At 43.2% G+C, this 23373-nt stretch overlaps 1 protein-coding gene across 1 annotated transcript in view; it reads left to right on the top strand.

The window, feature by feature from the left end:
• The window catches only part of LOC124804813 (probable cytochrome P450 6a14), a 65000-nt gene extending 58286 nt beyond the window's left edge, over positions 1 to 6714 (top strand). The window contains exon 7 of the mRNA XM_047265152.1: positions 6340 to 6714. Within this exon, the coding sequence (XP_047121108.1) occupies positions 6340 to 6506 (167 nt within the window). The 3' untranslated portion in view covers positions 6507 to 6714. The remainder of the gene's footprint in view (positions 1 to 6339) is intronic.
• The last annotated feature ends 16659 nt before the right edge of the window (positions 6715 to 23373 follow it).

The following is a 23373-nucleotide window of genomic DNA, read 5'->3' as shown; positions in this document are numbered from 1 at the left end:
AATACCGCCTACCTAAACAATAATTTGCCTTGTCCGGTTGTGCAATACTTATTAATCTTATCTGGTTGTGTGCGGTTCAGAGAATGTGTTACGCACCGCCGCCCGTAACAGAGTCAATACGTCTTTCTGTTGTTTGAATGGCTCCATGCTAACCCAGCTTGCTCTTTTCTCACACGATATACTGTGAACTAAGGATGAAGGACGACAGGTAGATTCATATTTCTACATTCCCGAAAATCATTTACATGGTACACTACTGCAGACTGTTAACGACGGTACGTGCGAGATGAGTAGGCTCCCAGATACGTGACTGCCTGGAAGACATCGTAAATAAGAGAACAGTATGTTGTCCTCGACGTCGAGTGCTCATCGGAGACAGGGGTAACATCATGAGCTCCCCATGCAACTGTGATAGTACCTTTGTTATTTTCAATGGACACAAATGATCTTGCACACAGGGTGGGCAGCAATCTGCGGCTGTTAGCTGATGATGTTGCGGTGTGCAGGAAGAGCCAGAGAAACTGGTAAACCTGATTAATATCGTGTAGGGTCCCGCGAGCACGCAGGAGTGCCACAACACGACGTGGAGTGCTCTTCTGAACAGCACGTTGCAAGGCGTCCCAGATATGCTCACTAATGTTGTTGTCTACGGAGTTTTTTTGGCCAGCGGAAGTGTTTAAACTTAGAAGACTGTTCCTGGGGCCACTCTGTGCCAATTCTGAACGTGTGGAGTGTCGCATTGTCCTGCTAGAATTGCCCATGTCCGTAGAAATGCACAGTGGACATGAACGGATGCAGGTGATCAGACAGGATGGTTACGTAGTTGTCACCTGGCAGAGTCGTATCTAGACGTATCAGGAGTACCATATCACTCCAACTGCACACGTCCCACACCATTGCAGAGCCTCCACCAGATTGAACAGTCTCCTGCTGACTTGCAGGGTCCATGGATTCATGAGGTTGTGCCCATATCCATACACATCCATCCGCTCTATACAAACTGAAACGAGACTTGTCCTACCAGGCAACATGTTTCCAGCCATCAACAGTCTAATGTCGGCGTTGGAGGGCCCAGGTGAGCCGTAAAGCTTTGTGTCATGCAGTTATCAAGGATACACGAGTGGGCCTTCGGCTCCGAAAGCCCATATTGAGATGTTTCGGTGAATGGTTCGCACGCTCACACTTGTTGATGGCCCAGTACTGAAATCTGCAGCAATTTGCGGAAGGACTACACTTCCGTCACGTTGAACGATTCTCTTCAGTCGTCAGTGGTCCCAGCGCTCGTGCGCCGACTGTAACACCACGTTCAGTTTCACTTAAATCTTGATAACATGCCATTGTAGCAGCAGTAACCGATCTAACAAGATTGTGAGAGATTTCGTTGTTTTTGTGTAACCGTCTTGTTAAGTTTATGGCGAACCCAGTTGGTGCATGGGAAAATGACATGTTTCGATGTCAATTACGTCTCATTGTGTGGGTTATTACCGTTCCCCACACGGGCAGCTGGTAATGTCAAATTTCCTACACATACAAGCATGGTCCTCTTTGACCTCCAGGTTAATGAGCCACACTTAAACTGCGTTATATCAATTAGTTGCGAGCAATAATGTCGAGATGTATGGAGTGTAATTAAAGCAAGTGAAAGATGGTCATTCACTGGTGGGATACGGGGAAAGTACAGTTTCTCTACATACGCGATTGCTTGCAAAACTTTGTATGGAACATAAAAATAAAACTATTAAAGCGTATGGACCCATATGAGTCGGACAGTCGGGAGATGGAATCCGCGTGAAAAAAAGGAGCCAGTCGAATGGTAACAGGCGTCTTTGACTGATGGGAGAGTAACAAAAACGTTATAAAATCTGAACTGAGAGACACTCTAAACAAAGAAGCCTTTCACTATAGCGTTAAAATGCCTGGAGTACCTCAATAACAGTCGTTAACTACACGTATAAATATTTGTAATATTATGACTATAATTTCAGCTGTATGAATTATATGCATAAACTATGTAATTTTTTATGCAATCTGAATCTGTACCCGTCTATGTTCCGAAAACAGATAACGAAATCGGAATTCAATGAAATTTTGTCTCATTAGTACCAGTTGGTATTTCATCATGAAGCAACGAGTGTTAGCATAACAGTATATTTAAACAGGCCCTTGTACCAATATCAAAACACAACCTTCTTTCTAACTTACTAGAGCACCTACGCACTCTCAAAGAGAGTTATGTAGAACCTCTCTACACTGTTTGAATTTACATATTCAATTGCTTGAAATATTGTGAGAACATATTGATTACTCAAATCCATCAAAAACAATATCATTCATTTGAAGATGCTCCCCGTAATGACAAACTCCCTTAATGCAAGTTAAAAATGCCAAAGATTACAGAACCGCGTTACTGTACCTACAGCGAAAGAAACCGTAATTTTGATCCCATGAGTTTCCAAATGGCGTATACCAACGAACGATAAGTCAATTAATTGGCAAACAATTCAGAAGAAGTACATCGTGAATATAAAGGAAAGTAAGTGGGGCATAGTTATAACTGATTTATCTCACTACAAAAAAAGGACTGGTCCTCTTGTCTACGTGACATGTGGTATGTTAGTTTCTCAAACCCACAGTATTTTAGTTCACCGAATTAACCCTCGAAGCCGCGACGTATCGGAGCACCTGAAATGCAAGGTATATGTAAATGAAAGCAGTAGTTTGCGAGCAATGTAGCAGTAGTTACCAACGAACTCCCATATTCCACGTCCGGTCACCGCGAAGGTGGCATGAAGGTTCAGTTTGCACGTCACGGTTCGAAACACAAACCATTTTTCCACACTCTCCCTAAGGATACCACATACTGGCCAAGAGAATGCATCAGTGAACTCCAACCCACGAAAATTCACCCAAAACATATTTTTGCTAAGGCTGACAACTAGTGAAGTTGTTACATCGCTAGCCCCAGTTCACGGCACGTGGGTACGCTCCAGCTCTGCGAAATATAGTAAGCTGAAGTCCGTAATTGTAATACTGTAATGTTATCGATAATAATTATCAGGGAATTCAAGCAAAAGGTGAAGAGAAGTCTCCACGGAGGGGTTTCAAATTCTTCAGTCACAACGTACGTTTATAAGGCAAAACATCATGACAGCTGCTCACCGAGACGTTGGATGCCGCTGGTGGCGTTTCGGGCACGTGGCGCGGTAACGAAAGTGTGTAAGCGGAGCGGACAAGGACGGCGGATCACTCTAGCGAAGATATGGGCTGCAAAAGGGGAAATCCATTGAGATAAGCGACTTTGAGAAAGGACAGATTATTATTACACAGAGCCTGTGAACGAGTACCTCGGAAACGGTGTAGGTGGTCGAAAGCTCACGTGCTACTGTCGTGAGCATCTACGGAAAGAGGTAGGAGGACAGTGAAACTACCTGTAGACGCTGAATGGTTGGACGTACACGACTCTTCTCAGAACGTGGGGTCCGGAGGCTCGTATGCTCTGTAAAGTAGGACAGATGGTGATCTGTGGGATCTGTGCCGAAGGAGCGCAATGTTGGTGCACTCGCAAGTATTTTGGAGCACAGCGTTCATCGTACATTGTTGAACATGGAGCTCCAGAGCAGAGCACCCCACGTGTTCACATGTTGAACCAAGACATCGTCAATTACGATTGTAGTGGGCACGGGACCATCGGGATTCGACAGTCGATGAATGGAAATTTGTCAATTCTTGGGGCGAATCACCTTTTTGCTACAGTCGTTCGCTGGTCGTCTCCACGAACGCAGTCATTTAGGTGAACGGCAGTTCGAAAAGTGCAGCGCGCCACAGACTCAGGCTAATAGGAGGATTACTATACTGCATGAAGCATTCTCCTGCGTTTGCATTGGAACTGTGGCAGTATTAGAAGACACGCTCACAGCTGTGAACTACCTGCATCCCTCCATATTTGATCTACATCTACATCTACATACATACTCCGCAATCCACCATACGGTGCGTGGCAGAGGTTACCTCGTACCACAACTAGCATCTGCTCTCCCTGTTCCACTCCCAAACAGAACGAGGGAAAAATGACTGCCTATATGCCTCTGTACGAGCCCTAATCTCTCTTATCTTATCTTTGTGTCTTTCCGCGAAATGTAGGTTGGCGACAGTAAAAGTGTACTGCAGTCAGCCTCAAATGCTAGTTCTCTAAATTTCCTCAGTAGCGATTCACGAAAGGAACGCCTCCTTTCCTCTAGAGACTCCCACCCGAGTTCCTGAAGCATTTCCGTAACACTCGCGTGATTATCAAACCTACCAGTAACAAATCTAGCAGCCCGCCTCTGAACTGCTTCTATGTCCTCCCTCAATCCGACCTGATAGGGATCCCAAATGTTCGAGCAGTACTCAAGAATAGGTCGAATTAGTGTTTTATAAGCGATTTCCTTTGCAGGTGAACCACATCGTCCCAAAATTCTACCAACGGACCGAAGACGACTATCAGCCTTCCCCACAACTGCCATTATATGCTTATCCCACTTCATATCGCTCTGCAATGTTACGCCCAAATATTTAATGGACATGACTGTGTCAAGCGCTACACTACTAATGGAGTATTCAAACATTACGGGATTCATGTATCTATATTTAGAGTTAGCTGCCATTCTTTACACCAATCACAAATCCTGTACAAGTAATCTTGTATCCTCGTACAGTCACTCAACGACGACACCTTCCCGTACACCGCAGCATCATCAGCAAACAGCCGCACATTGCTATCCACCCTATCCAAAAGATCATTTATGTAGATAGAAAACAACAGCGGACCTACCACACTTCTCTGGGGCACTCCAGATGATACCCTCACCTCCGATGAACACTCACCATCGAGGACAACGTACTGGGTTCTATTACTTAAGAAGTCTTCGAGCCACTCACATGCTTGGGAACCAATCCCATATGCTCGTACCTTAGTTAGGAGTCTGCAGTGGGGCAGCGAGTCAAACGCTTTCCGGAAGTCAAGGAATATGGCATCTTCTGATACCCTTCATCCATGGTTCGCAAGATATGTGAAAAAAGGGCTAGTAGCGTTTCGCAGGAGTGATGCTTTCTAAAGCCATGCTGATGCATGGACAGCAACCTATCTGTCTCAAGGAAATTCATTATATTCGAACTGAGAATATGTTCGAGAATCCTGCAACAAACCGATGTTAAGGACATTGGTCTGTAACTTTGAGGATACGTCCTTCTACCCTTCTTATATACAGGCGTCACCTGCGCTTTTTTCCAGTCGCTCGGGTCTTTACGTTGGGCAAGAGATTCGTGATAAATGCAAGCTAAGTAAGCAGCCAATGCAGTGGAGTACTCTCTGTAAAACCGAATTGGAATCCCATCAGGACGTGGCGATTTATTTATTTTCAACCCATTCAGCTGCTTCACAACCCCAGGGATGTCTACCACTATGTCCTGCATTCGGGAATCTGTACGAGACTCAAACGGCGGTATGTTTGTACGATCCCCGACGGCGATGTCGTCTTTCAGTAGTACAACTGTCCGTGGGTAGGGGCCAGAAACGTGCTAGAGTTGTTTGAGGAGTATTATAGAGAACCAACGTTGATGTCTCAGCGACCAAATTCGCCTGTGAAACCCATCTGGGTCGCAATCGGGTGCTACCACCACGTGACCAAAACAGCGGCCCCTTATATACGCGAATTACATGACCTCTGCGTTGACATCTACCGACACATATCTCCAAAAACCTGTCAACAAACTACCGGATCCCTGATAGGCTGAATCAGTGTTGTATTTCGTTCCAAAGATGGACACAGAAGCTATTAGGCAGGTGTTCATAATGTTTTGGTTCATTAGTGTATCTACCCCGTATCATCGTTTCATAAAAGAAATGGATAAAAACAGATCACGCAAGTGCGTACAAAAAGCCGTTTCTACAGCACTGCATCTGTCGACGGAACGATGATGATGATGATTTTTGGTTTGTGGGGCGCTCAATCGCGCGGTTATCAGAGCCCATGCAACTTCCCAACCTTTGCTCAGCCCAATCACGTCACTTTCATGAATGGTGATGAAATGATGAGGACAACACACACACCCAGTCATCTCGACGCAGGTGAAAATCCGATGGAACAAGTAGAACCATTATTATAGACACAAAAGAAAGAACCCTCTGTGCCGCATGTCGTAGTGATTCGGAAAGTATATAGAGTTTTCTTGTCGTCGGGAAGTTTGCGTTTTTATCCAAACAAAAGACATGTCTAGCATTAATGCTGTAATATGTTGCTGAGAAGAGAATTACACAAACACCACGTACGGCATTCACCAAGATGTGTTTTCTCTCCGCAGGTATGCGTTTCGGCCTGGTGCAGGCCAAGCTGGGCATCGCTTCCCTGGTCTCCAAGTTCGTCTTCAGTGCCACCAGCAAGACACCTGCCAAGCTGAAGATGGATCCCAAGTCAGCAGTTACGTCATCCATTGGAGGCATCAACGTGCGTATCTCCACGAGGACCTGACATGATCGAGAGCAGCGCATTCTAAGGGAGTAGTGAACACTTGTGGATTTGAAGTGAATGATCTGACTCAGCCTTCATCTATACTTTCCACAACAATCATACATAAATTTTTGTTTAGTAACATATGTGAGCCATGAACCTCGACATCGTCTGTAACTAACTTGTGGAATGGAAGATTTAATAATAAAGTCTGTCCATTGCTTTTTCATTGTTGCGGTTTATTCGCTATGTACGTTTAAGAAACCAGCTTCAACCTCATTGCTTTGACTGGCCTAGTAGGATGGAGAATATACAGGGTGATTCAAAAAGAATACCACAACTTTAGGAATTTAAAACTCTGCAACGACAAAAGGCAGAGCTAAGCACTATCTGTCGGCGAATTAAGGGAGCTATAAAGTTTCATTTAGTTGTACATTTGTTCGCTTGAGGCGCTGTTGACTAGGCGTCAGCGTCAGTTGATGCTAAGATGGCGGACCGCTCAACAGAAAGCTTTTTGTGTTATTGAGTACGGCAGAAGTGAATCGACGACAGTTGTTCAGCGTGCATTTCGAACGAAGTATGGTGTTAAACCTCCTGATAGGTGGTGTATTAAACGTTGGTATAAACAGTTTACAGAGAACGGGTGTTTGTGCAAAGGGAAAAGTTCTGGACGGCCGAGAACGAGTGATGAAAATGTAGCACGCATCCAGCAAGCATTTGTTCGCAGCTCAGGAAAATCGACTCGCAGAGCTAGCAGAGAGCTGCAAATTCCACAATCAACTGTATGGAGAGTCGACTGTATGGAGAGACTACCCGAGGCGATGGATCGGCCGCCAGGCAGCCCGTGACAGAGCACTTCATCACTGGCCTCCAAGAAGCCCTGATCTTACCCCCTGCGATTTTTTCTTATGGGGGTATGTTAAGGATATGGTGTTTCGGCCACCTCTCCCAGTAGCCATTTTATGATTTGAAACGAGAAATAACAGCAGCTATCCAATCTGTTACGCCTGATATGCTACAGGGAGTGTGGAACGAGTTGGAGTATCGGGTTGATATTGCTCGAGTGTCTGGAGGGGGCCATATTGAACATCTCTGAACTTGTTTTTGAGTGAAAAAAAAAAACCTTTTTAAATACTCTTTGTAATGATGTATAACAGAAGGTTATATTATGTTTCTTTCATTAAATACACATTTTTAAAGTTGTGGTATTCTTTTTGAATCTCCCTGTATTTCACTACAGCGTTATGTACAACTTAAAGCAACCAAATCCCGTCTCGTTGACATTACAGTCAACGTCCCTTGACGGAAAATTGCCATAGTTGAAGATGAAGTTGTGCTTCGAAATATACATTGGTGAACAAAAGACACAACTGTGGCAGCTGCAAATAGACTTAGTTTCAGATTCTAATTAGTCGCTTTCTGTTGATTCGCACATTTAGCTCACCGAATGACAAAAGTATGCCCTTGTAACGAATGAATCGATCTGAACTTGAATCTCTAAGTTAGTTAGCCCCAAACGAAAACAGTAACTGTGCACTTGCTGTTCAATCAAGAAGCTCAAACATTCAGTACAGCAATGGTGGACATGAGGCAGGCGATTATAACACACATCTGCAAGTGTGGACCAATAAATGCCCCAACACGCCGGTGGTTTACTTAGGCTCGCCGTAATTATTCACTGACACCTGTGATGAACACCGCTGTCACGTGAATGGCTCTGCTGTAGACAAGCTGATGGAGCATTGTTGCTGGCACAGTTCCAGGCCTAGGGTGCATGCTGACCTCCATGCGCAACTTTAGCAGCTGATGTGCCCCACATGTGCACAGCTCCACATCTCTTCGGATCCAGTCTCCCATGCACGTAACCATTGACTCCACGAATTTTCGCTGATTCCTGCATCTTGCTATCATTTCCAACCAAACACTGCATCCCCACCAGTAGCAAGAAATGCACATGCGGTAGCCCAATAGCTTCGATCCTTCCAGCACACAAAACCCTCCTAAGACAATCTGTGGCAGTAGAGTGCCAAACACACTACAAAACGCCTTCCCACTCCCAAAAGAAAGACACTTCAGATCTGTCTCTGTTACATCACTGACTAATTTACAAATGTCCCATTTTTGCGGTTTGTATTAGCATCATATCAGAGATCGTCTGTATTTGGAAAGCAACACGTAAGGCTAGGCCATTATTTCCTGAATGCCACGTTTCTTTGAGAAAACGGGTGGTGGTTATATACAGGAAGCCCTCAGTGAAACATTAGGGAGCGGCGCTCTCGTACTGATAGTGTGGCGGCCGGAGTTCAACTGCTGGGCAGGACCCGAGTTATAGAAAAACAACAGCCAGCATCCTCCTGACTCGCTTCTGGCGATTCAACTTCTGTGATGTTCAGGCTGTGCTGATGGGAAGGGACAGTTTCTTTTCGTAGCATTCTCTGAAATCCAACGTGCTGTGCTTTTCCACACAGATGAAAATCATCACCATGTTAAATGAAAAGAAATGAACATAGAAAGGGCGCATTATATGAAGTGACTGTCATTTCACATAATTTAAATTTCCAAAGAAATCCGCGCCATTATTTCCCTCTAATTACCTAATCAGTCTCGAACTGAATGGGAAAGGCATACTAAATCACTCGTTGCATTTCATAGCATCACCCTATGTATGAAAATTTCATGCAGTAGGTGACCTGCTTCAGCTAGTCAGAGGGGCAGTGACAAGCAAAATTTGGCTACCCACGGACCATCTGAAATTGCATAAATATCTGCCTTGTCCATAATGCCAAGCCTTATTATCGACCATCAGTATCATGCCAAGCAACTCTGATAATTACCATGTCTAAAAGATAGTTAAATGAGACATACATACAATTCCACACACACACAATGAAACAACCTAACTTACTGCATTACTGGACTTGATTCAAAAGGCTAGTCCTTAGGAATTATGGTTTATACAAAGCAAATGGCAACTACAGAAACAGCTGAACAATATGAAGAAGAAATGTATCTCTCAGGTCAGAATGTGCATTATGTTGCACACTTGGAATCTCTTCCTCTGCCTGACATTTAATATGGCTTCTTGTCCACTCATACCGCGCGGAGTGGACGCGCTGTCTAAGGGGGCCATGTCACGGATTGCGTGGCTTCTCCCGCCGGAGGTTCGAGTCCTCCCTCGGGCATGGGCGTGTGTGTTGTGCTTAGCGTAAGTTAGTTTAAGTAGTGTGTAAGTCTAGGGACCGATAACCTCAGCAATTTGGTCCCTTAGGAATTCACACAAATTTATTACATGGTTGCGACTGAAGGCAGTTTGGTCCCTTAGGAATTCACACAAATTTGAACATTTGTCCACTCATCTTATTACATGGTTGCGACTGAAGGCAGTTTGGTCCCTTAGGAATTCACACAAATTTGAACATTTGTCCACTCATCTTATTACATGGTTGCGACTGAAGGCACACTCATACCTTATACCTATCAATATTTATATTATTTAAAAGCGCTCTTTAGACTTTAAGTGTAACATGGAATATTGATTACGTATTGTAAATATCGTCATTGTAAGGTATGATCGACGCAGAACTACGTGACACAAAGAAAAAGATAAAATATTAAAATTTTTTAGTGAACACATAGTGCGTAGTGGGGCAATCACTCTCTTGTAGAAATAATTCAAATCACTTAAGCAATTATATGGTGAATGAGACGCTAAATATAAAATGACTGAGTATTCGGAATTACTAAATTACTGTGTCTCTGAAAATGTGGTGTGAGTTTTGAATTAATATGACAATGACAGTTATACATGGAAATAAACCTTGTATACAACTGTGGAGTCCTTAATCATAAACGTACGTAGCTTGCCAAATCTATAATGTACTGACAATATGTGCAATATCAAATAACAGAGAAAAACACAAGCATATGACAATAAACACTCAACCATACATTGAAATCAATATAAAGATCTACATAATGCACAAAACTGAAATGTACATGATCATTCAGTTTTACTCACGTCTGGAACGTCACACAGGCACAGAGGTTCACTTCTGTCACATGGGTGTATTTCTGGTTCACTGATACATAACATACAGAGGGTGGGCATGCAGATTCATTCGATGCAACTATCCGTCATTCCTCGCAGAATTACTGTGTCGCCTCTAGCAGATTCAGTCAATACAGTGGACTGCAGGTAGACCTCACTCCCATCTTCCTTGGAACATAGAGGGGGATGTGACGCTAACGCTGGGAGTGACATCCCTTCGTTCGATGATAATGTGGCGAGCATTCTGTCATCTGCCATCGTGGAGGTTCCTTGGCCACAAGTCTGTGTTGAGGAACAAGCAGTCTGACGTATCTCCAAAGTTCAGGCCGATGTGACTTGTACTGATTGAAGTGGTAAACTCGAGTGTACCTTGATGGTGTGTCGCTAAACCACTAGCTGGAACTGAACAAAAATACGTTGGAGAGTAGCTTGGATAGTCAATAATTTACACTATTGAAAAAGTACAATGAAAAGAGTATTCTGATCTGCACCAGGAAGTTCTCGTCACGGCTGTCAGTGGTTGCATGGCATAGTTCTACAATGTGGTACAGAATGGTTCGGGGATACTGTTCTAAGGTAAAAGAAAGAGGTCAGAGTACGCTACGGGATTGTTGGTATACTGTAAAGAATTCTCTGAAGTCCAAAGTTCATCTGCTGTGGCCCTAACACCAGCCTTACCAGACCTGACCTGATAGTTCCCATGAGCTCGAGGATCTCTTGTCCAAGTGGGCCACTCTATCGTAACAGACCGCTGTTCCTTCACTGCCTTGTGCAAGTGACATATATTCGTCTTCCTCTCATTTGCTGGCACTTCGTCATTGTGGCCCAGCACCATCTGGCCGCTACTAACGTAAGTGCTGTGGCGAAAGTTTCCAGGGGGTTGCAGCCTGTCTGATCTTGACTGCGCTGCCATCAGCTGGAATGGCCTCTGCCGCTATCCCCCATGCCCTCGCGCCGAGACTTACACCGTCTTCCATCAGGTTCTGCCCCTGCGGCTCAGTATCCCCTTTACGATGGGCTAGCTGCACATCACAGATTGCTGTCGAGACTACACTCTTCGTCTCCGTGAGGTTCTGCATAGTCCTTAAGACTAGACTCTGAATACAAACTAAAACATATTCTCATAAATATCTCCATACAGTTTGCATAAGATGGAGTAACACTAACAATACACAAAAATAAAATGACCACAAATATAGGCCCAAAATATAGCTACAAAATGTGCAGCGAAATTTAGGAGTGCAAAAATACAAAACGCTTAGCAACGAAATAAATAGAAAGTACAAGGAAGTTAAGGCGAAATGGTTTAATGAAACATGTGAAGGAATCGAAAAAAAGGAATGATTGTCAGACGGAGATACAGAAAAGTCGAAACAAACTTCTCTGAAATTAAAAGCAAGGGCAGTAACAGTATGAGAGCAACGAAAGTTCCACTGTTAAATTCAGGGGAGAGAATGGATAGGTGGAAAGGATATGTTGATGGCTTCTGTGAATGGGAGAGCTTGTCTGATGACATAACAGGAGACAGGAATCTACAGGGAAGAGATAAAGTATCCAGTATTAAATCAGAATTCAAAAGAGCTTTGGACGACTTAATATCAAATAGGGCAGAAGCTGTTGCTAACATTCCACAAGAATTTCCAAAATCACTGGAGGCAATGACAACAAAACATCTGTTTAGTGTATTGTGTGCAACGTATGAGACCGACGATACACCAACAGGTTTTCGTAAAAACATCATCTATACAATTCGGAAAATTGCAAGTACCCACAACTGAGAGAATTATCGCACTATGAGTTTAACAGTTTTTGCATCCAACATTCTGACAAGATATATCTGTCCCCGTTGATGTATCTCACCGCCTGTAAGCAGCTAGGGGTGTTCATTTCATTGTAATTTCATTCTGACAAGAATAATATACAGAGGAATGGAAAAGAAAATTGAGGATTGGCTAGATGGCTTTAGGAAAGGTGAAGACACCAGAGAGGTGGTTCTGACGTGGCAGTTGATAATGAAGGCAAGACCGAAGAGAAATAAAACAACGTTCATAGAATTTGTTAACCGGGAAAAAGAGTTCGACGAAATAAGATGGTGCGAATTGTTCGGAACTCTGGGAGAAATAGTGATAAGCTATAGGTAAAGACGGGTAATGTACAACATGTACTAGAAACAAGAAGGAACAATAAGACTGGAAGACTAACAACAAAGTGCTCGAATTAAAATGGGTGTAAGACAGTGATGTAGTCTTTCACCCCTATTTTCCAGTCTATACATCATAGAAGCAATGATGGAAATAAAAGAAAATTTTAAGTTGAAAGGATATCAGTGATATTCGCTCATGACATTGATATCCTCGATGAAAGTGAAGAATTACATGATCTGTTGAATGGAATGAACAGTCTAGTGTGTACAGAACATGGATTGAGGGTAAGTCGAAGGAAGAGGAAAGAAATGAGAAGTAGCAGAAATGAGAACTGCGAGAAACTTAACATCAGAATTGATGGTAACGATATAGATGAAGTTAAGAAATACTGCTACCCAGGCAGCAAAGTAATCCACGACGGACGGAGCAAGGAGGGTATCAAAAGCAGACTAGCAGTGGCAAAAAGGGCTTTCTTGACCAGGAGAAGTCTACTTGTGTCGTACGTGTGCCTTCATTTTAGGAACAAATTTTTGAGAATGAACACTTGGAGCACAGCATTGTTTGGCATTGGAAAATGGACTTTGGGAAAATCGGAAAAGAAGACAAAAAATGGTTGAAATGGCTCTGAGCACTATGGGACTGAACTTATGAGGTCATCAGTCCCCTTGAACTTAGAACTACTTAAACCTAACTAACCTAAGGACATCACACACATCCCACATCCATGCCCGAGGCAAGATTCGAGCCTGCGACCGTAGCGGTCGCGCGGTTCCAGACTGAAGCGCCTAGAAGCGCTCGGCCACTCCGGCCGGCGGAAAAGAAGTATTTGAGATGTGGTGCTACACGAGAATTTTGAAAATCTGATAGACTGATAAGGTAAGGAATGAGAAGATTCTCCGTATAATCGGCGAAGAAAGGAATAATTATATAGAAGACACTGACATGAAGAAGGGACAGGATGATAAGACATCTGTTGAAACATGAAAGAATAACTTCCATGGTAGTAGAGAGTAAAAACTGTAGAGGGAGACAGAGATTGGAATACATCAAGCAGACAATTGAGGTTGTAGGTTGCAACTGCTATTTTGAAATGAAAAGGTTGGAGAGACGTGGTACTTAGGGAAAGCAGGGAAAGGTGTGGCCGGAACCTAATCATTTACCGTTGGCTGCACAGTAAACACATACACTTTATTTACGAAAATATTTTTTTTAAAACAATAATTTTTTTTAAAAAATTGACTAACACAAGCTACACTGACGGCTGATGGCTGACGGCCTCACTAAGAAGAATTCAAATTATTTGTCGGCTGAAGGCCACAAGCAATAGGAATAATTTAAACAAAATATTATTTTTACACAATCGACACAATCAGACCAAATAAAAAAAGGACGAGATCCAGAGACAGTGCTCCAAGGATCGACCTGAGAAAAGTCTCTACAGCTGCGTAGGCGGTGAGACAGGCAGCCAAGAGTTATGCTCACTTAACGGGATGGCAACTCAAACTATGGACAGCTTAAACGTCGACCAACACACTCGCAAAATCCATCTAAGATGGGATAACCAATGCCACTATAGAATAACAGTTAACATCGTCAAATGACAAGCATTTAATTACACAAGTTGGCTCCACCAAATCCTAGTACGCAGACAGGGTTAAGACCAAACTGCCTATTCAGAATCTGACAAGATGCACACAGAACCCCAAAAGATAATTGCACAAACAACTTAAACAATGCTAAAACAGTCACTATACAGCAAGAAGACGAACTGCACGTAGAAATGAATGCTAAGAACACAGAAACGGTCGAAAGACCAGATGCAAGTCGTACACTGAGACGGCCGACCGAACGACCAACCATCGGTCGTTGCCAATCAAGTCAGGCAAGGGAAACGTCGGAGTGTAAAACCGCCAACTGGGGGCTTGATGGCACGAGACCACTTTGACGGACGGACACACACACAGGTGAAAGTTGCACTATTCGAATGTAAGGATCCATTCAACTTCAACTCGCTGAATCCGGACCTCGAAGTGGTCGTCCACTCTCGCGACCACATCCTTCCATCGGGCAGTGTATAACAACACCAACGCTATACTATTGTACATATAATAATTTTTTCTTCTGATTTTCGATAAATTAGTGTAATCGATGTTCTGATTTCATTTCTTTTTTGTTTCATGCCATTATGTTAAAGAAACTGTAAACAATTTTCGATGTGAATATTAGTGTTTACCTAACATTTCAAGCAATATTGTAATAGAATTGAAGTGTAACAAATGTCGAGACTGTTGTAAGATGTTAAAGTTGTAATTGTGCGTCTGGTCCATACGTAGGCAATGTATTAGGATATGTAGAATGCAAAACCTGTGGTGAATACCCCGTCTGTAGGGGAGCGGTAAAAGGTGGATGGCAGGCGAGCGCGGGAAAATGCACACGGGCGCGGCATGGCGTAACGGGCTCAGCAGTAGTAGTCGGAGTTGGGCATCGGTCTGAGAAACACGTTCTGGATCGAGGAGACTCTCCTGGAGAACGTGATTTCGTTGAGTCTCGGATGTGCCGTTTCCGACGCCTATACAGCATGGCAATATTGCATAGGCACTAAACGGAAAAGTATTGCGACGCTAAGACCAAGCAAAGTGCCGATACATCAAGAGCCATTGCTGTGATTGTATGTGTGCTCTGTGCCTCGCCATCTCGCCGCCTGCCGACAGCCGCATCGATACGAACAGGTTGAAACTTTTAGTACTGTATTCGTGTGGACCAGTGTTACTTTTGTTCCATACTGTTCAATAACAACTTAAATTTTACCAGAACTGTACTATCATTTAATTATCCTCACAACTAACCTGGGCAGTGTCCTTTCCACATGTTGTGCAATCCGAGTGTCCCGAGATGAAGAATTAAAATTTATGTTAATAACAATTACCTGCAGACATAGCTATGTTAGAAGGATGTTTAAAGAACTTTGTTGTTAATGAAATAATAGACGAATAATATAGGTCTGACAAAGTTGGAAGATAATGTTGAAATTGGTTTAGTAATGAAGTTTAATTATTTTGAGGCAGATATAATGGTAATTAAATGAGCAGGAAATAAGCTAAAAAGAGTAGTAACTCATATATTGGAAATCTTGAGTGCTTATTGATTTCAATAATCAAAATTTTCAATACAGTGATCATAACAGTTTCAGGGTCCCCCCTCCCCATTTTCTTTTTTATTCATTTGAATTCTGAAGTGTTCTAAACTGATTAGACCAGCCAAGTTAAAGCCAATATAAAAACCAAAATTTATCATTGTTTTACATTTATCAAAATTGACATTGTGTGTGTGTTTCGAAAGTGCTATTTCTAGGGTAACCTATGCCCGATTTTAATCAGATCAATGGACAGTACGAAGTTTTGTAGTAAACATTATAGTGTAATGTTTTGTATTTATGGTTTATCCATATTGGTACTGAAAGTGAAATTATCAGTTCAGTAGATTTTCTGGTTCTAACATTTACCATATTATGCAGTATTATTGCGTGTTGTTTGGCATAAACGTACATCAACTTGTACAGGGAAGAAACTCAGTTAATGCCTAATTAGGCTGGCGACCGTTTTATTAACAATTTGGTAGCATCTTCTGTGTTGTTTCTTGTCCGTCCTGACGTGTAGTTTCATTTCGTACTTGCTTGACGTATCATTGTTATTACTGAATGGGTGTAAGTCTGATTTGCCTCCATTCAGGTACACGCGGTCAACATCTATACAAAAATCCTTTCTCTTAAGGTGGAGCCCGTCAACTTACCATAGTACAGGCTTTAATGAGTATCGTGTGCCCAAAAGCGCAGTGTTACAAGTGCATATATCGCCAGCTCCCTTTGCGAGTCCTGGCGCTGGCGGACCTCACTGCTGGTCCGTCCCCCAACTGAACTCCGACGCACGACGACCCGGAAATACCAGAGGTCGCTCCAAAGGTAGTACCACAGTACTCGCTATCGATAAACGCCGCTGCTGCCACTTACGAACACACAAAGCGAGCAAACGTAGTGGCGCCAGTGAACGGACTAAGAAAATGGGAGGTCACAATCCCGAATACACGACGCCAACCTCTCAACGGCACACACAAGAGCCGCAGCACGCCTCAGTTGGTACGTGAGTGGAATTCGTGACATAACATGTCACACCAGTCAGTACACAAAAAAAAAGAAAAAACATAAACACATTTTTCATGACATAGAACGATAGATGAGCCATCAGTTAATCATCATTTTACGTATTTGCTCCCCCCTCTTTTTTATTGTGACCAGTTACTTGCGCCGCTGATAGCAAAATGATCTGCCTTTTGTCATATAATGCTACCCTGGTGGCAGAGCGAAATAATTCCAGTTTACCAAGTATTCAGTATGTTAGCGTGTTCCCATGTCTACTACCTCCTGTCTCAAGTATAATACACTCGATTAATTTGCATGCATAGTAAATCTAGTCAATTCAATGGTTCGTGCAGTTAGCTATAAGGGACCACGATTAATTACACTACCAATACCTTGAATACAAACTATGGTCCCTGTTGTTGGATAGCACCATCGTTATTTCTTTATTGATTACCTTCAGTTCCAGTCATCACCTCTGTTGTCTTTAAATGCTGCTCTGTACAAAATCTCAGAACACAAGACTAGATCGTACCTCGACTATCCGTATAAGTTTTCCTCTCATTAAAAGTTGCTGCAAGCAAAGGTGAGCTACAACGCTCATCATGTTAGATTTAGTTTCACACGAATTACCTACCCGTATTCTCATAACTATGTCCCGCCTTACTATTCCTTCATTACCGCAACACATTTGGTGATCTCATTATTGTTTATCATTTGCTTTGACCTTCCCTTCTCCAAAAGGCTTTATCTCTCACGTATACTGGTAAACAGATAAAAGAATTTAGTAGACATTATATCACATATCTCATTGCATGCTGTCGCTGGATGTTGGATTGTTGCAGATAAGTAAACGTCTGAGTGTTCTGCAGGGCAATACATTTTCCCATAATGATCGATCGTCCGTGTAATATTTCACTTGACAAACAACTTTGTTGGCCACCTCCAAACTCGTACCACTCATTTTCTATAAAAAAACACAAAAAACTTTTCACGCTGAACACACTACTCTGACGCAGATGACAAGAAATAATATACATATAATGTAACAAATTCACGAAAACATGCACCACTGCTGTGGACATCAGTACAAGCAAAATCGTAATATGTAGCACTTGTCGGCTTCGATGGAATAAAAGACCACTTACCCCACATAATCAGTCGATAACTAGACAACTATAACAACTGAGAAATACAAACTACAGTTAAGGATCAGTATCTATATCTTATCCGCCACAAGAATCATCTGACATGAGGTAAACACTTGATATGTAACGAACCTCTTAGTCTTCATATCAGCATGTACCGGACTCTCGAGGTTCCCACGCATCACAGCTCTGCCATCACACCTTATCAATACTGTAACCAAGCACACTTTTGCTGTAATTAATCAAGACGATAGAAGAAATCATTTCTGGGTATATAAGAATGAAATATTTGCAACAAATGACACACACTACCGGTACACAAAATAATGTTAAACAAATAACTATATTTAAAGTACTCATGGCTAAGAGAAAACTACATATCCTACGTAAATCTAAATATAACAATATGGGATAAAAATTCTACTTAAATGTACCGCTTCCGAACGGTATGATCTCAAACACATAGCAATTACACCCTCCTTACTACTGCTGATTACCGATTCCTGTCTGCCCCATGCTGCGCCTGTCATCTAGATCTAAGCTGTTCCACATTCACAACTTCTGTATCCGTTACCTTTGAGAACTTGGTAGCTAAGCTGCCGGGCGGTACGCTCATGATTAGCATAATAGCCTTTGTTATTTCGTCATATACGTGGTCCACATCGTTCAGTAAGGAAGCGCCCTCGCCTTCTTTGTTCTCTCTCCTTGCACACCATCCGCCACGTGACTTCGCGTCATCTCAGAAATTCATCATTATTTACTTTCATGTAAGGTTCAACAAAAGGTATTAGCAGCTTCTCGTTGCACAATCACAGCGTTTCTGTGGCGGACAAAGGTTCACCAATACATACACTACTGGCCATTAAAATTGCTACACCACGAAGATGACGTACTACAAACGTGAAATTTAACCGACAGCAAGAAGATGCTGTGATATTCAAATGATTAGCTTTTCAGAGCATTCACACAAGGCTGGCATCGGTGGCGACACCTACAACGTGCCGACATGAGGAAAGTTTCCAACCGATTTCTCATCCACAAACAGCAGTTGACCGGCGTTGCCTGGTGAAACGCTGTTGTGATGACTCGTGTAAGGAGGAGAAATGCGTACCATCACGTTTCCGAATTTGAGAAATGTGGGATTGTGGCTTATCGCGATTGCGGTTTATCGTATCGCGGCACTGCTGCTCGCGTTGGTCGAGATCCAATGACTGTTAGCAGAATATGGAATCGGTCGGTTCAGGGGGGTAATAAGGAACGCCGTGCTGGATCCCAACAACCTCGTATCACTAGCAGTCGAGATGACAGGCATCTTATCCGCATGGCTGTAACAGATCGTGCAGCCACATCTCTATCCCTGAGTCAACAGATGGGGACGTTTGCAAGACAACAACCATCTGCACGAACAGTTCGACAACGTTTGCAGCAGCATGGACTATCGGCTCGGAGACGATGCCTGCGGTTACTCTTGACGCTGAATTACAGACAGGAGCGCCTTTGATGGTGTACTCCATGACGAACCTGGGTGCAAGAATGGCAAAATGTCATTTTTTTCGGATGAATCCAGGTTCTGTTTACAGAATCTAGATGGTAGCATCTGTGTTTGGCGACATTGCGGTGAACGCACATTGGAAGCGTGCGTTTGTCATCGCCATACTGGAGTATCACCCGGCGTGATGGTATGGACTGCCTATGGTTACACGTGTCGGTCACCTCTTGTTCGCATTGACGGCACTTTGAGCAGTGGACGTTACATTTCAGATGTGTTACGACCCGTGGCTCTACCCTTCATTCGATCCCTGCGAAACCCTACATTTCAGCAGGATAATGCACGACCGCATGTGGCAGGTCCTGTACGGGCCTTCCTGGATGCAAAAAAGGTCGACTGCTGCCCTGGCCAACGCATTCTCCAGATCTCTCACCAATTGAAAACGTCTGGTCAATGGTGGCCGAGCAACTGGCTCATCACAATATGCCAGTCACTACTCTTGATGAACTATGGTATCGTGTTGAAGCTGCATGGGCAGCTGTGCCTGTACACGACATGCAAGCTCTGTTTGACTCAATGCCCGGGCATATCAAGGCCGATATTACGGCAAGTGGTGGTTGTTCTGTGTACTGATTTCTCAGGATCTATGCACCAAATTTGCGCGGAAATGTAATCACATGTCAGTTCTAGTATAAAATATTTGTCCAATGAATACCCGTTTATCATCTGCATTTCTTCTTGTTGTAGCAATTTTAATGGCCAATATTGTAAATTTCTTCTTCCAAGTCCGAGGAGAAAGTGTCACTGTCATACACTTTCCATCGAATCATTACCCATTCAGTCTACACTATTACCTCCCTCTAATTGCCAAATCAACATCGAAGTGAATGAGAAAGGTATGTGAAATTGCATAGTTAAGTGATGGAAGATTTTGTATTCAAACTGGCACACAGATAACAGCAGAGGACCTAAGACCCAATTAATTTGATATTGGGTTTGTTTGTTGTACTAGACTGGTGAAGTGGCATAGTTTCAGTGAGATTTTGCAGCGCCAGCTTATAGTGTTGACCAGAATGAGCAGCCACCATGGGAACCAATTTTCATGAGGTCTAAGAGTTTCGCCGTGGCAGAGCGTGGCTCCCCACCAACTAGACCAGCGTATAGTCACTTGTCCACTGAGTTTTATGTGCAGGGTCCCGTTTTCGCAATGCAAGTAGATTTTTTCATAGAAAGAGGCCATATGTCCCTCAGATGGTCTGCACAATATAGGGCTCTGGACGAAAGCAATCGATGGAACAGCAGTGAACCTCTGAGTTTCCGTTCTATTCATCCAAACTACCCTGTAGAGCGATCTACAGGCCACACGCCAAGCGCTAGCCATAAACGCACGGACTACGGGTATCTGACTCACCACATAACATCGGCATGTACCTCATAGTGTCAAAGCTGCAGAATGTCCTGCACATTTTCTGAAGAACTGCCGCTAGGACTTGGATGTTGTTGAATCGCCTCGCGCCCTACTGGGCAGGAGATACTTTGACTGATCGCTTGTCTTAAAAATTAAGCAAGGTGAATGAGATATATTCTTTCGAGGGTGGATTTCCTCGCCTTGGTCTTACCTGCCAAATTTTTTGAGGGTGGGGATCTTTGCCAAAATGTAAACATTTTGTTTAATCTTGCAAAATTCGGAGGCTAGCTAGCAGGTAAATAAACTTTTCGGATGGAGAAGGAAAAGGTTTGTTTCGCAGCATCCTTCGGAGCTCGTCTGACAAACTTGGGGATTGGATTTCTTTTTCACCGCATAGATCTCTGAGAAGCGTTGCTTTGATGGCGTTCTCGCACTGGTCGCTCTTCTGTAGACTTTTCTTCGTGACTTTGGCTGGCATTTCTTCTGCAGCAATTGGGCTGCAGCTATTTGTACAGAAATATTTGCGGATATTCGCGTATATTTCTGCGGGTATCAGTATGAGCGTAGGTTTCTATCTGCGCAGATCTCTGGCGATAAGCGTAGGGCAGCTCGACATCGTTGGACGTTATTGTCGCCATGAGTACTGTAAGATCTTGCACTTACCCTATGTACAGCTGTGACACGGAATGCTAAAAAACTAACAGTCGCGTACCTGGAACCTGGCTTTGTAGAGCCACTTTCTAGTTCAATATGGTAGGCTTTGCTTCTTCGTAATGCTGGCGTGGAAAATGAATATTTCCTTGCAACAGCCGCGACAGCAGCTCACTCATGGTGTGAGCTAGAAGGGTGGAGAGGGGATGGGGGTATGTGGAAGGAGGGGGTAACGGGAGGGGGAGCAAGGGTGAGCAGTTCATATTAGGAGTACTGGTGGGAGTGAAGGACAATTTGTTCCAAAATTGTGTTTACTAAGCACCAAACATACTAATGCTGCAGTCTGGAACCGCGGGTCTGCTACGGTCGCAGGTTCGAATCCTGCCTCGGGCATGGATGTGTGTGATGTCCTTAGGTTAGTTAGGTTTAAGTAGTTCTAAGTTCTAGGCGACTGATGACCTATGATGTTAAGTCCAATAGAGCTCAGAGCCATTTGAACCATTTTTTACTAATGCTATCACTTTGTATCGTACCTTGTGGTTATAACTAAAGTGCAGCTACCCATGGAGGTTCACTGTGGGCTGTAACTATCGCATGACAGCGAAATATGGTAGATACGGAGATATGGCAACGCGTTAATGCGAAACCGATTTACGCTCTATGGCCTCTACAGCTACTTAGGGTAGCCTAGATTCTTGTACGGCAGCATCATGGTTCGCACACGCTACCAATGCGATTTTCTACGGGCTGCTGCGGCCGCTGCATGGCTGAAGTAGCCGGATGCGCGTTGTATATCAGCTCGCCCGTGTGACATCTTCTTGCAGTGCTCCAGCAAACATGCAAAAAGTTCACAAACAGTGTACTATCCTTATGGGCATTTTTCCTGCTGTGGGAAAGAACGCACACAGTTATTGGCAGTTATTATTCAGTAGGCCTTCACTAGTCTGGTTTGCACAATGTTTCGTTGTCACAGTAACGCGTTTTATGGTCACACAATATTTTTTTCACCATGTCATGACTTGTCATTAGTCACACGCAAGTTTTCACCTTAGAACAAAATGTATCTCTGTAGGCAATGCGCTTTCCTGGCGTCCCTTGATACACAAAGAGTTATAGTTTGACACTAGCTTGGTGCACCGTCTGTTATCGGCTCACTGTTCGTGTCGTGTTAGTTCCTTGTCCACTGGCACACACGGCGATGATACAGTTTCTTATTGCATGTTCAAAACAACGTCGTGACGTATTGCTGCAGTTTTAACAGTCACTGTCTCTGCCACACAAACTGCACTTTTGTTTAGGGTTTTTTTTTCAGTTACAATGTCCGTTGTGCAATGTTTTGTAACAGCACATTCGTAACTTCTTTGTTCGCTCTTTACCAAGGTATGTGATAATTGCGTACATGATAACAAATATTAAAATTTCGTATTAGTTTGCCCAAAAATCATCTATATTTATGTTCGAGTAGATTTTATTTGTGCATTCCAGCCGGATTCAGGCATATTGTTCAATAACTCCTTTGAAATTATGTCTCACTTTACTTGCAAGGTCCTACGTAACTACAGTGTAGTCTCTGTAGGCTAAAATTGACTTGGACTGTATCAGGCTACCTCTTTTTACTGATTCGAGCTGCACATGCTTCAATTGAAGCTTCTTTGTGCGTAACTTTGTGTTACTTAAATTTTCAATAAGTTTGCCTCCCATGGTGCCCTCGGGTCACTACTGGGTGCATTACTCTCTTTGATAATATGGTTTGAAAATAAAGTTCTCAGGGTCGCATATTATTGATATTATTCTGGGTTCGAATCTGTCAATCTGACAGCTACACACACACACACACACACACACACACACACACACACACATATATA

This window comes from Schistocerca piceifrons, chromosome 7 (assembly GCF_021461385.2).
Source record: "Schistocerca piceifrons isolate TAMUIC-IGC-003096 chromosome 7, iqSchPice1.1, whole genome shotgun sequence".
NCBI lineage: Eukaryota > Metazoa > Arthropoda > Insecta > Orthoptera > Acrididae > Schistocerca > Schistocerca piceifrons.
The sequence above is the reverse complement of the archived record's forward strand: the minus strand, read 5'-3'. Positions and strand labels throughout refer to the sequence as shown.